This window comes from Panicum hallii, chromosome 4 (assembly GCF_002211085.1).
Source record: "Panicum hallii strain FIL2 chromosome 4, PHallii_v3.1, whole genome shotgun sequence".
In the NCBI taxonomy this organism is placed as follows: domain Eukaryota; kingdom Viridiplantae; phylum Streptophyta; class Magnoliopsida; order Poales; family Poaceae; genus Panicum; species Panicum hallii.
In genome coordinates, this window is record NC_038045.1 from 8989230 (window position 1) to 9001997 (window position 12768).

General features: G+C 45.1%; 3 protein-coding genes across 6 annotated transcripts; all 3 read left to right on the top strand.

The window, feature by feature from the left end:
- Nucleotides 1-32: 32 nt before the first annotated feature.
- On the top strand, nt 33-5366 carry LOC112889386 (serine/threonine-protein kinase 19). Of its 4 annotated transcripts, none has more exons than XM_025955982.1 (9): nt 33-207; nt 1673-1846; nt 1945-2018; nt 2980-3060; nt 3306-3398; nt 4147-4266; nt 4544-4615; nt 4881-4958; nt 5037-5080. In XM_025955982.1, exons 2-9 carry the CDS (start codon nt 1735-1737, stop codon nt 5043-5045), a joined length of 639 nt encoding a protein of 212 aa, XP_025811767.1. In that variant the 5' UTR covers nt 33-207; nt 1673-1734; the 3' UTR covers nt 5046-5080. The 4 variants fall into 4 exon arrangements, with proteins under 4 accessions (XP_025811767.1, XP_025811765.1, XP_025811763.1 ...); XM_025955980.1 differs by having other exon boundaries at nt 36-207; nt 1645-1846; nt 5050-5366; XM_025955978.1 differs by having other exon boundaries at nt 38-207; nt 5050-5366.
- Nucleotides 197-1456, top strand: LOC112889387 (agamous-like MADS-box protein AGL62). The gene has a single exon (XM_025955983.1). It carries the CDS (start codon nt 655-657, stop codon nt 1204-1206), a length of 552 nt encoding a protein of 183 aa, XP_025811768.1. The 5' UTR covers nt 197-654; the 3' UTR covers nt 1207-1456.
- Nucleotides 5367-5668: 302 nt separating the features above from the next.
- Nucleotides 5669-7231, top strand: LOC112889385 (putative UDP-rhamnose:rhamnosyltransferase 1). The gene has a single exon (XM_025955977.1). It carries the CDS (start codon nt 5715-5717, stop codon nt 7113-7115), a length of 1401 nt encoding a protein of 466 aa, XP_025811762.1. The 5' UTR covers nt 5669-5714; the 3' UTR covers nt 7116-7231.
- The last annotated feature ends 5537 nt before the right edge of the window (nt 7232-12768 follow it).

A 12768-nucleotide genomic window follows, 5' to 3' on the forward strand; every position in this document is an offset into this window, starting at 1 on the left:
TTGTTCCATCCGGCCCACGGCCCACCTAGTTGCTTCCCCGTCTCCTCCAACCCCCGCCGCTCGCCCCAACCAGCTACAGGCCTCCTGTCTTCCACGTCGCCGGAGGTCTCCTCTCGCCGCCGCCCTCTTCCTGCCCTTCCTTCTCTCCTTTGTCGGCGGGGAGAGGAGTGGAGACCATCTGAAGCTGGAGCGGTTCCTTCTCTGACAGTAAGTCAAAAGCCTCAGCCCTGTTTATAATTGCATAGCAAGCTTTCTTGCGTTGGATCTTCTCACCCTGGATTTGCTGCATGTGCAATCGAATCCGAATTTCCCTTTCTCTGTTCCCGCAATCGCCGCGCGGAGGAGATTGGTTTTTCCTCCATTAATTGAGGACCTCGATTGGCTTCCTGCCTTCCTTAGTAACGTTAACGTCGAGTCCGTGCCGGACTCGACCTCCGCCGCCTCCTTCCCCCACACCGTACCACGCAAGGAAGGGAGGAAGGAAGGAAATCGCCAATCGGATCCCGTCTCCATTTTTGGCAGCGTTTCTTCTATTTATACTTCCTCCTCCCTCCTGCCTCCTTCCTTGCATCGACACATCTTGCTGAGAAAAGAGAGAGGCCTTGGGGGCAAGAAGAAGAGGAAGGAAGCCTGATAAGCAGGGCAGCCACGACAATGGGGAGGCCGAGCAAGGGGCGGCAGCGCATCGAAATCCGCCTCATCAAGGATGCCGACCGGCTAGAGGTCACCTTCTCCAAGCGCAAGTCCGGGCTTCTCAAGAAGGCCTCCGAGCTCTCCCTCCTCTGCGGCGCGCACGTCGCCTTCGTCGTTTTCTCCCCCGGCGGCAGGGCGTTCGCGCTGGGCACCCCCTCCGTCGACCACGTCCTCCGCCGCTTCGACCCGCTTCCCGGCGACGAGGACGACGGCGACCTCCTCGCGCTACTTCAGGACGGCGACGGCGTGAGTGCTACCGCGGACCGCGGGGCCGTGGAGGCCATTGTGCGGCGGACGGAGGAGACCAAGGCGCGCGTGGCGGCTGAGAAGGTTCGGATGGACGCCGTCGGGGAGAAGGTGCGCCAGGCCATGATCAAGGCCGGCGGGAAGTTCTGGTGGGAGGCGGACGTGGAAGCGCTCGGGGAGGCTGAGCTGCCGGAGTTCGCCAGGGCGCTCCGCCGGCTCAGGGACAACGTGCAGCGCCACGTGGACCTGCTGTTGGCTTCTGCTTAGTCTACGCAGATGCAGTTGTGGGGGCTCTGCAAAAGCTGGGTCTTATAGTTTGGTTAGTTCTTGGTTGTTGCTTAGTTCTTAGTGTGAGGAGGCTCTCAAAGGAAGAATAAGATTAGTGTCATTAGCCTATCAAAGAACAAGAAATGGGTACTGTGATTGGTATTAGTGGTTAATTTTGACCTGCTAATAAGTGAGCAGTGGCTGTCATAAGATGTTTTAGTATACGAATTCAGTTGCTTCTCTTGAATAATGGTGTGTAACGAATACCAGCAGTACATAATCATGTTCATACCATCCTGAAATGTATGATTTTTCGATTTTCCCATTCAAGCTTGAAATTCCATTCTTTTGTTTGTGTCGATTTCTTGCAAGATTTCTTACTAAGTAGTAAAGTACTCTGATTACTTAAAATTGATGAATTTATGTCATGCAAAACAGACGATCTGACTCCTGGCACTGTACACAGACATTTCATCTTGTTCATGTGATGCCATCTGTCTGAATTAAAAGGAGAGCCAACATATCAAGATGACAGAACCATCATCATCATCATATTCATTGTCTTCCAAAAAGCGACCACGTTCTCCTAATGATAATGATGAACATTCTCTACTCAGAGATCAAATCTGCTCAAGCCTTGGTGTGTGCTACTCTTTCTCCAGTTTGATTCCCTCTCTTGTGCGTCTTCAGTTATGAAAACTGAAACTATTACTTTATTTAACAGTTCTGATGATGCAGAGGACAATCTTACATTCAATGATACCATGATAGCTCTTCAATTGATGCGCACCCAGTTTCCGAAGCTGGAAAAGGTACTTTGTCTTCCTTGAAAATATGGTTTTATCTTTCTGATCCTTTTAAGATCATTGAGAATATGATCACACAGAAACATATTTTAGTTTGTTGCAATCCGTGTGGACTATGTCGAGTATATATACACAATGTGTGGCATGTAAATCTACCCTGGTAAAGAATATGTTTTGTTTCACATATATCTGGACTTTGTTTTCTTATTAATGAATTGATAAACGCATCACCTGTCTAACTACCCATGTTCTTAGACCAAGGAAAGATTTAAGTCAATAAGTTGAACAAGGAATTCAATGGAAGTTGCTGACTCTAGGTCCACCAATTTCTTAAGCGCAAAATAATCAGTCTAAAAATATATAAACAGATGTAATGAGCAAGTTCAAATGAAAGTAGAAAGTTTTGTTCTTGATACTCTTAGCAATTGCAAATAATTAATCCACTAATAGATAATCACCTTTTTAACCTACATTCACGATATTTATTTTTCTTGAACAGTTGAACTCACCTGGTTGATTGGTTCAGAGAAAATTACTTGGCATCTTAGTGCCATCTGCTTTCCTGCTATAAGTGTGTTTCACTAGGATGCTGAACCTTTTGCAGCTTGAAGGATATTTCCCCTGCTGCACCATACCCATGTATCTTTTAGACTCTTACTGTTTAGCCTGTGCCTATCCTGTTATTTGAAACACCTCAACTACTTAACCTTAACTCCTTAAGTCATAACTTCAAAATCATTAATGTATAGAAAAAAATCCACTAAGAACTCTCGATTACATGTAAGATAAATATTCCAAAAAATTGACGCATAGAAATAACAGAAGGGGGTGCACTATGAAACTGCAAAATGTCATCATAAAAATCTATTGTGAACTTTGTTAGTCATGTGTACTTGTTTCATTGTTTCCTTGTAATTTTTTTATTTGGTACTGAGTAAGTTACATCCTATTTTGCCGTCACTTGCAGGTTGCGGTGCAGCCATTCATTTTGCAGTCACAACTGTATAGCAGTGTGAAGGATAGAACACAAGTTGACAGAGACTTGGAGGTTTTGCTCTTTTCTGGGACATCAGTACATTGCTATGTTTTATGGAATGAGACGTTTCTTGTCTCTATTTTTGCGTTGGTTCTAGATTTATCATGTCACCATGCTAAAGTTTATCACTGACCAGATTCAGAGATTTGATATAACAACAAACAACAAACAACAAACAACAAACTAAATTTCTGAAAAGATTTTTTCTCTTGGTTATCACTATGACATTGAAAAATGGAAGGCTTCTTGTTTTGCAGTCATTCAAGAAAGATAAAGTGTTACGTGTATTCAAACTTAGTTCTGGGCAGGATGATCATGCAATCATGTTCATGGATGATTATTTGAAACAGGTATCTCTATGCCCTGGCATTTATAGGCTCACTAGAATACTAGATAACAGTTATTGGACTACAAATTACCATCATAGATATGTCAACAGCTGCATGTTGAACCTTCTCTGGTAAAAAGGGAAGAGGCAGACATTTCCCTCTGCAGTCAACAACGAAATATTGGACGGAATAGTTTTTTTAGGGCGACACCTAATATTAGAGCAAATTAACAGTTTTGACCTGGTATTGTCACTATGTGAATTCAGTTCCAGCTGTTACTTGTATGGTTTTATCAGATTGTTGCACTATGCTATATCTAAGCATTTTTTTAGATGCCTGAACATATGAAATCCCTATCTTTTACCGGCTGCTAAATGATTCCATGAAATGCTTAAGGAGGTATATAAAGAAGAGATTTAATTGATTGTTTCAGTATTCAATTGTACTTTGATCCTTATACACTTATAAGTGGTGCATGTTTTTTTGATGAATTCTGTAAGGCTTTGCTTAGGTGGGATTATGAGAAAGAGAAACATTTAAATTTGATAACAGATGGGTATCATATTTGCCTTATCTTCGAATAGTAATTTTTCTTACAAATGCATTCAAAGCGGTGATGTAATTCATCATATTCACTCCTTTTCATACTATTTAGTTATAATATATAAATACGTTTAAATACCAATACATAAATCCATCATATTTGCTTTATGTTTTTCATATTAAACTATTAATTTATCTGTTTCTTTGTTGCATTGATCATATGCAGGTTGCTTTTGCTATTAAGCGGTCAGGGGGTAAAGACCAAGATGGTAGTGAAGTATTTGAGTGGTTTGAGAGATATGTTGTCCCTTCAAAACTGGATGTTAGCATAAATCAATTAGAACTGGTAAGTATCAAGAATTAGGTTTTAGTTACTTCTGTGCAGGATCAGAGGTCATTATCATTTGCTATTGAGAATATCCATGTATTTCGGTTGGAATTTTGTGTTGCTACTCTTTAAGTCGGCATTTCATTTTGGTCTATAGTTTCTTAAATAAAACTAGTTGATGAACCAAGATATTGTAGTGCACTGTTACTCTAGTAACACTTCCGCAGACCACAGCAATGATACCTTATACTCAAATAAAATAATAGTCGAATATATCTAATATCTCTCATTGCAGTGTTCACTGTTATCACGCGGTGGTGACGTTACAGACAAACATATCACGCTGCTGATGAATGCTGGTCTCTTAGTAAGTAATTTCCTCATTTGTTTTAAGATCATTATCACAGGTAGCGTGGCCATAATTTCATGAAAGTTATGTTCAAATTCCAACTCCAAATACTCAAAGAACATATGTAGCTGTATTTACTACCTGTATGATTTGTTTCCAAGCCTATCAGTTACTAATTGATGGCTACACTTGGTTTAATAATAAAAAGATTAGATTCTGGTGACCAGTGCTCACTAAGTACTAACAGTATATTACTGTTTATTCTGGTCATTTTTCCTTCCAGACACGCCAACTTATTGATCCAAACATTTACTGGTTTGCTATTCCAAGAATTGGCCCCATATTGAAAGGTCTATCCCAGGTTTGTGCACCTTTGGCAAATATTTCATTTCCTGTTTCTCAAAGTTGTTAATATGGCCATCTTTTACAAATAAGTTAGTTATGTTGACCAGGGTAGGAAGGAAATTCTTTCGCTGTTGAACCGCAAAAAGTACAAGGAGATGCTACTCTCTTCACTGGAGAAGACAAAGCTAAGATTATCACCTCTCGATACGCGGTTCCTCCTTCGCGATTTGATTGGATCTGGTCACATAAAAACAGTTCAAACGCCCACTGGGTTACTTGCTCGCATAACAAGAGATTGATAAAGCTGCCTGTTGTAATTCTGCTCATTTTTCTGCCTTATCTGCTGGGCACAATTTACTGATTCTGATTTGTTTTTGCATTCCACATGTTCTGAACATCTCTTGAGAGAAAGGAAAGTTACCTACTCACAAAGTCACACAACAAAAGGAGAAACCGGATCTAGAAAACCTGTGGTGTTCAGAAAAAGAGACATGTTGCATTGCACCTCACTGTCTAGTTTGTCGTGTAGCAGCATCCACCATCCATGTCTGGTGAACAATAGTAGTTATTTGAGTGTAATTGTTTAAACGTTCGCATCCGCGTGGGTCGGTGATTGGTCTGTTGCGAGTTGTGGCTTGTGACTGGCTGGTTCCCAATTTGCTATTTGATGGTGGCATTGGGAGAACTCAAACTGGAGGATCCACAAGCATATCCATGAATCTCCTTGAGAAAGGATCTGGTTTCCGTTGCCAAAGCCGTCAACAGCTGCAGCATGCACGTCGTGTTGCTGCCATGGCTGGCCTTCGGCCACATCCTCCCCTTCACGGAGCTCGCGAAGCGCATAGCTCGGCAGGGCCACCGGGTCACCCTCCTCTCCACTCCGAAGAACACCCGCCGGCTCATCGCCATCCCTCCCGACCTCGCCGGCCTCATCCGCGTGGTGGACGTCGCACTGCCGCGCGTGGAGCACCTGCCGGAGGGCGCCGAGGCGAGCATCGACCTCCCTTCCGACGACCTCCGCCCGTACCTGCGCCTGGCCTACGACGCCGCCTTCGCCCGCGCGCTGTCGGACATCTTGCGGGCGCCGGAGCCGTCGCGGCCGGACTGGGTCCTCACCGACTACGCGGCGCACTGGGCGCCTGTGGCCGCGGCGAGGCACGGCGTACCGTGCGCGTACCTCAGCCTGTACGCCGCCGCCGTGCTCGGCTTCTTCGGGCCCCCGGAGGCGCTCATGGGCCGCGGGAGGTACGCCAAGACGGCACCGGAGCATCTCACCGAGGTCCCCGACTTCGTGCCCTTCCCGACCGCCGTCGCGTACCGCGGCCACGAGGCGCGCCAGATGTTCAAGCCGGCCGCGGTCCCGGACGTGTCCGGCGTGGCGGAGCTCTACCGCTCCGGCATGTCCATCCACGGGAGCCAGGTCGTCGGCATCAGGAGCAGCAGGGAGTTCGAGCCGGAGTGGCTGCGGCTGCTCGCCGAGCTGTACCAGAAGCCGGTGATCCCGGTGGGGCTGTTCCCTCCACCGCCAGCACAGGACGTCGCCGGCCACGAGGCAACGCTGCGGTGGCTGGACGGGCAGGCGCCGGACTCCGTCGTGTACGCGGCCTTCGGCAGCGAGGCGAAGCTGACAAGCGCGCAGCTGGAGACAATCGCACTCGGCTTGGAGGCTTCCGGCCTGCCGTTCCTCTGGGCATTCAGGGCTCCCGGCGATGCCGACACCGGAGGAGAAGGCACGGGCGGCTTGCCGGCCGGCTTCGAGGAGCGGGTGAACGGCCGCGGAGTCGTCTGCCGAGGCTGGGTGCCTCAGGTAAGCTTCTTGGCTCATGGATCCGTCGGGGTGTTCTTGACGCACGCCGGCTGGAACTCCGTCACCGAGGGCCTGGCGAACGGCGTCAAGCTGGTGCTACTGCCGCTGATGTTCGACCAGGGCCTCAACGCCAGGCATCTCGTGGAGAAGAAGATGGGTGTTGAGGTGGCGCGGGACGATGACGACGGCTCGTTCGCGCCCAAGGACGTCGCAGCTGCCCTCAGGAGGGTCATGGTGGAGGATGACGGCGACGAGTTTGCGGTTAAGGCCAAAGAGCTCGCCAGAGTGTTTGGAAATGACGAGGCCAATGATCAGTGCCTGCGAGATTTTCTGAGGTACCTGTCAGAACACAGCAGGGGCCCATAAGCAGAGAACTCGGTCAGCGCCCTACCATGTTCTTCCACCTGCTTTTTTGAGTTTTCAGGCAACATGTAGTATAATGAAGTGGGGTGTTTATTTGGAATGCTTGTAGTAAATTTAAAGCATACAAGTTTCAAATTTTTTTTAAATTTGGATAAGAAAATGTTACGTCTTTCTCCATAAATTTGATCAGAATTAGAAAACATAATCGGGTTTAGTCGATCAGGCCGATTAATCGAGTCTACTCGGTAGTCTAGGCATCCCGAGTCCTGATTGAATGCCCTACTACTAGGAGGCTAGGACGTATATATGCACTATATCGTTGGTCACTTGTGAATTAAAGCAAAACGATTAAGTAAGTAACCGGAAAATGTCAATATTCAAGCATGGCCAGTTGCTCGAGCAATACATCGCATTCAATAAATGTCGTTAAGCAATCTGTCAAATGCCAAGGAGCACCCATGATGAACTAGCAATGGATTAAAGGGTACGGAGGAGTGTACTGTGAGGCATATGCTTGTACTGAAACCGAGCTTGCAAGTCTCTCGTGGAGGCCACAAAGTCAAACACCTCTTTAAATGGGGGTCTCTGACTTCTTTTTAGGAGACACTTGGCTGGTAAACTTCAGGCGAAGCTTATCTCCGGAGGAGAATGCAAGCTGGGAGGAGCTCCTTGGTCTTCTGCAGAATGTGAATCTAGATCAGAAAGTTAGGGATGGCATCACCTGGGCCCTTGATAGTTCTAAATCTTTCACAACTAAACCCCTTAACAGATTTATAACACATAGGGGGGCGTGTATTCCGGCATCAGATGATGTTTGGAAGTCTAAACTCCCACTAAAGATCAATGTCTTCATGTGGCGGCTACAGCATAATAAACTACAAGTTGCAGCCTCACTAAAAAGAGAGAGGTTTGAAAGGGGATGTTCATTGCTGCCTGTGTGGTGAGGTTGAATCGACTAACCATGTCTTTTTTGGGTGTTCAATCTTGAGGTTTGCATGGTGCTGCTTTAGAGAAGCTTTTGGCTGAGCTGGTTGCCCTTCCGGAGTGACCTTATGGGGGATAAGATTACAAAAGGGATGAGGCTTTCTAATTGTCTGAAAATTTCTATTTTCGCTGGAATTATTTGGGCCATAAGGTGTTCTTGGATGCGTTGGAAACCTGACGACGAGGTACAAAATTGACAATCTCACAAGGATGAAATATTAGTAATTTTCTATTTACTGGTCGATCCCATCTTTTACGGAATCAATTCCTTTTTTGAATGTACAAAAATTTGGGGAGCTTCTTTTGGTTCTAGTCCTAGCTCCAGAAGCCTCGTGGATCATTCTGTGTGACTATAACAAGGTGCTGCATCACCAGTTTTGGGCCTTTTCAGGTCTTGTATCATGTCGGGCTTTAAGCCCAAGTTGTGGGCACCCCTCGGGTCGCCCAACCCTAGGACGTCCCTCTTTGCATAAGAACTCAGTAGCCGCCGCCGTTTAGGGTTGGATTTATTTAGTTCTAGTTTTCTATCAAGAAACTAAGATTGATCATTGTACCTGTGGCAACAAGTCCTTTTATTATGATCCAGGGCCCCTGTTCTTGTTCTTCTCGACTGTGGCGATTAGTCCTTTCAAACCGAGTGCTTGAACCCCTCTTGTGATTTGCTTCAACTATATTTGCAATTATCAGATTGCGTGTTTATACCTTCTTATTTGTGTCCTTCGATTCGCTTGCAGGAAAAGCCTTCTCGGCGAGGTCAATCAAGTTGTGCTTGGTTGATAACCAACGGAGTAGTGATGTAGCGGTTGCAAGGTTCGAATCTTGCTGATTTGAAGCCGGATCGTCAACGTTGAGTCCTCCACCAATCAAACTTGTCCTACCTCTCGGAAGATCTGGCCTTGTCCTCATCAAGTGGTATCAGATATTCAGGTTTCCCGTGAGGTATTATCCTTCATTTTCCCCCTTAGATTCGTTTTGTGTCATGTACCTAGAGTCCAAAAAACCCTACAAAAAAATTTCTGCTACCCTAGAACCTTTTTGGCCTTTGCAATTTTGTTTCAGATTCGCTTTGTTGAGTTTGTGTCCGTGGTCGAGTCTTGTTGCTGGTTTAGTGTGTTCGTCGTCGTAGTTCAATCGTCCGTTACTGTGTGTTTGTTTCCGCCGCTATCCCATCCACCTTTACCCAAACAACAAGTCGTTCCACCCCATTACTCGACTTGCCCTCGCTAGCCGCCTTGCGTGAACTCTCGCTGTGCAAACCCTAGATAGGTTGCGAGCCTTCTTGTGTTCATCGTCTTGCACTGCAGCCTTCTTGATTCATCTTGCATATCCTTTTGCTGCATATAACAGGGATACTTTGCCCTAGTTGAGAAGCTTTGCTCAGCCATAATCTTTGTTGGGGTTCAGGGAAGCTTTGCCCTAACCACCGCCGCCGTTCTATCTGCCGAGTTGTGCCATCTCAAAATACTGACTTGAGATACCTTCAGTAAAATGGGCATAACTTTTCGCTCAGTGCTCCATTTGAGCTCAATTTTTTACAGCAGCTTCGTGACTCAAAATTGGATATACCCCAAACTGGCACCATCAGTTTGGCATTCTCAAAAAAATCAAAAAAATTAGGAAGATTAAGTTTTTGGCCTCCGAAGTTGTTTCAGGGTTTTCAGAGAACGTGCCTGAATTTCTCTAGACCACAAAATAAAAAGATTGTTTGCCTACTCCAAATCAGAAAAAAATTAAAAACAAGTGCTTTTGGGTGCTCTGTGCTTGTTCCGTGAGTTTTACCCACCGTCCTTTATTCCAACTTGTGCTACGTCTAGGACACATCTTAGCCAGCTATTGTGGCTTGTACTTTGGATACTTATTGAACTTTGCTCATCTGCATTCATTATTTGCTAATCCTTGCTACATATTGTGACTGTCCCAAAGCTCCACATATACTTCTGTCAGCACAGGTTTTTGTCCTTGCAACTATTACACCCAGCTTGACAACAGATTGTATGTCCTGTTGGCTTTGGTAAGAACACTTGCAAGACGGTGGTAAGCCAGATGAGATATTGCATTCCACTTTCACCACCATCCAATAGTTGTTAGTTGATAGGGATAATATTTTGGTGTTGTCTTTTGCTATCTTCTAACCATGTTAAGATCCGGGAACGATGTTGAGTCCCCAACAGACTTCAATGATTGTGTGTCCAAGGCCGAGCTTCAGAAGTTTGCTGATGACTAGCGCACATTCATGACTGAGAAGTTTGATGAGATGATGCGCCACATTAACAACCTGGTCACTCGGGTTGAACATGTTGAACAACGACCTCCACCAGCACATGAGGATGATGATCGGGACACAGACCGTATGACCGGGACGCAGACCGTCTGCATCGTAATCGATACGGTAGGGAGGTAATCATAATCGTGGTAACAATGATCCTTTTGCTAAAGCTAAATTTCCCATGATTCCTTTTGCTGGTACTGCTGATCCTGAGGAATATTTAAATTGGGAACTTGTTGTTGAATAAAAGTTTAATTCTCATTTAGTCCCTGCTGAGCATAGAGTTAGACTTGCTACTAGTGAATTTACTAGCTTTGCTCTGTTTTGGTGGAATGATCTTTGCACCAATGGTAATGCTACTACTGTACCCCAGACTTGGAGTGTTTTAAAACAGCGCATGAAATCTCGTTTTGTTCCTTCTTATTACCAAAATGATTTATGTTTGAAATTGCAAACTTTTATATAAGGTGATAAAGGAGTAGAGGAATATTATCAGGAATTTCTTATTGGTCTAGCACGTTGTGGTATACATGAGGATGATGAGGAAAGTAGTGCTAGATTCTTTGGTGGTTAAAACCGTGATATACATAATATCCTTGATTACAAAGAATGGAATAGATTTTTCCAATTGTATCATTTTGCTCTTAAGGCAGAACGGAAAGTACAAGGACGCCGCCAAGAACAACAATCTTTCAGGTCCAACACTAGGAGATCTTTTCAGCAGCGTTCTGATGTTGAGAAGTCCAAAACTCCTGTTGCTAAACTACTAGCAACACCTGTGCATACACCTACACCCGCGCCTGCAGCCGCGCCTGCTTCCGAGGTGAGCAAATTGTCTAATGTGCAGTCTCAGGAGCCAAAGAAAAATATAGCTTAAAGTTCTTCATCGAGCAACATTGTGTGCCACCACTGCAAGGGCATGGGACACGTCATGAAGGATTGCCCAAGTCGCCATGCTTTCATCGCTGTCCCTGATGGGAACGGTTATGTAAGTGCTAGTGATATTGAGGATGATTTGGCTCTTGCAGATTCGGAGGACGACAAGAGTGAGGCAATTGATTCCTTGGCTGCGTCGGCGGATTTTTCTAGCCTTCTTGTGTGGCATGTGCTGAGTTCTAAGGCGGAACATGAGAACGAGGAGAAGCTCCAACGTAAAAATTTATACCACATATTTCTCATTATTAAGGGTTGCCGTATTCTCACCATAATTAATAGTAAGAATTGTAGCAACTTGGTGAGATTAGATTTGGTCAAGAAGTTTGGCTTGGCTACTCGTTCCCTTCCGCACCCCTACCACCTAGAATGGTTGAACAATAGTGGTAACGTTAAGGTAACTAAAATACAATTTTCTGTTGGCTCATATCATGATTATGCTGATTTTGATGTTGTTCCTATGCAAGCATCCTCTCTTTTGTTAGGACGACCATGGGAATTTGATAATGATGCTTCACACCATGATAGAACTAATACATATAGTTTCATGTATAAGGACAAAAAGATTACTTTTCTTCTTTTATCGCCAGCTGATATTAGGAAATATAATAAAGAGTTTGCTGAAAATGCTAAGAATAACCCTCCTAGCGATGACTCTACTGATGTTCAATATAATGGAATTAAATTGAAAGGAGGTGCGTTTATTGCTACTATATCTGCTGCTGCTGAGTTATGTGATCATCCTGATGCTCCTTGCTATACTATGCTTTGCGAGATATGTGTGTTATTTCCAATAATCCGATATCTCGCACTTTGCATCCTGTTGTCCCTAACTTTTTGCAAGAGTTTGATGATGGGATTGAGTCGAGGATGACTCCAATTCAAGAAGGGGAGGATGATGAGAATATTACCATGCTGGACATGCACGAGCCGGCCTCATTACCAAGCTACAAGTCGTCGCCAACTTGGACTGCGAGTTCGGTTCGGATTCAGCCAACCACCTTGCACCAAAACGGCGATATCTCCCTCATACGGCGTCCAAATAAGGTGTTCTTGGATGCGTTGGAAATCTGACAATGAGATGCTTCTTTTGGTTCTAGTCCTAGCTCCAGAAGCCTCGTGGATCATTCTGTGTGACCACAACAAGATGCTGCGTCACCAGTTTTGAGCCTTTTCAGGCTTTATATCGTGTCGGCTTTAAGCCCAAGTTGTGGGCACCCCCCTGATTGCCCCAGCCCTAGGACGTCCCTCTTTGCATAAGAACTCAGTAGCCGCCGCCGTTTAAGGTTAGATTTTGTTTAGTTCTCGTTTTCTGTCAAGAAACTAAGATTGATCATTGTAACTGCGGTGACAAGTTCTTTTATTGTGATCCAGGGCCCCTATTCTTGTTCTCCTCGACTATGAAGATTAGCCCTTTCGAACCGAGTGCTTGAACCCCTCTTGTGATTTGCTTCAACTATATTTGCAATTGCC

Excerpts from the sequence above, each read along its gene's own strand:
- LOC112889387 (XM_025955983.1), top strand. The coding sequence starts at position 655 with ATGGGGAGGCCGAGCAAGGGGCGGCAGCGCATCGAAATCCGCCTCATC.
- LOC112889386 (XM_025955980.1), top strand. The coding sequence starts at position 1,735 with ATGACAGAACCATCATCATCATCATATTCATTGTCTTCCAAAAAGCGA. Across the intron at positions 3,061-3,305 it reads AAGTTGACAGAGACTTGGAG|TCATTCAAGAAAGATAAAGT; the intron begins GTTTTGCTCTTT and ends CTTGTTTTGCAG. Across the intron at positions 4,616-4,880 it reads TGATGAATGCTGGTCTCTTA|ACACGCCAACTTATTGATCC; the intron begins GTAAGTAATTTC and ends TTTTCCTTCCAG.
- LOC112889385 (XM_025955977.1), top strand. The coding sequence starts at position 5,715 with ATGCACGTCGTGTTGCTGCCATGGCTGGCCTTCGGCCACATCCTCCCC.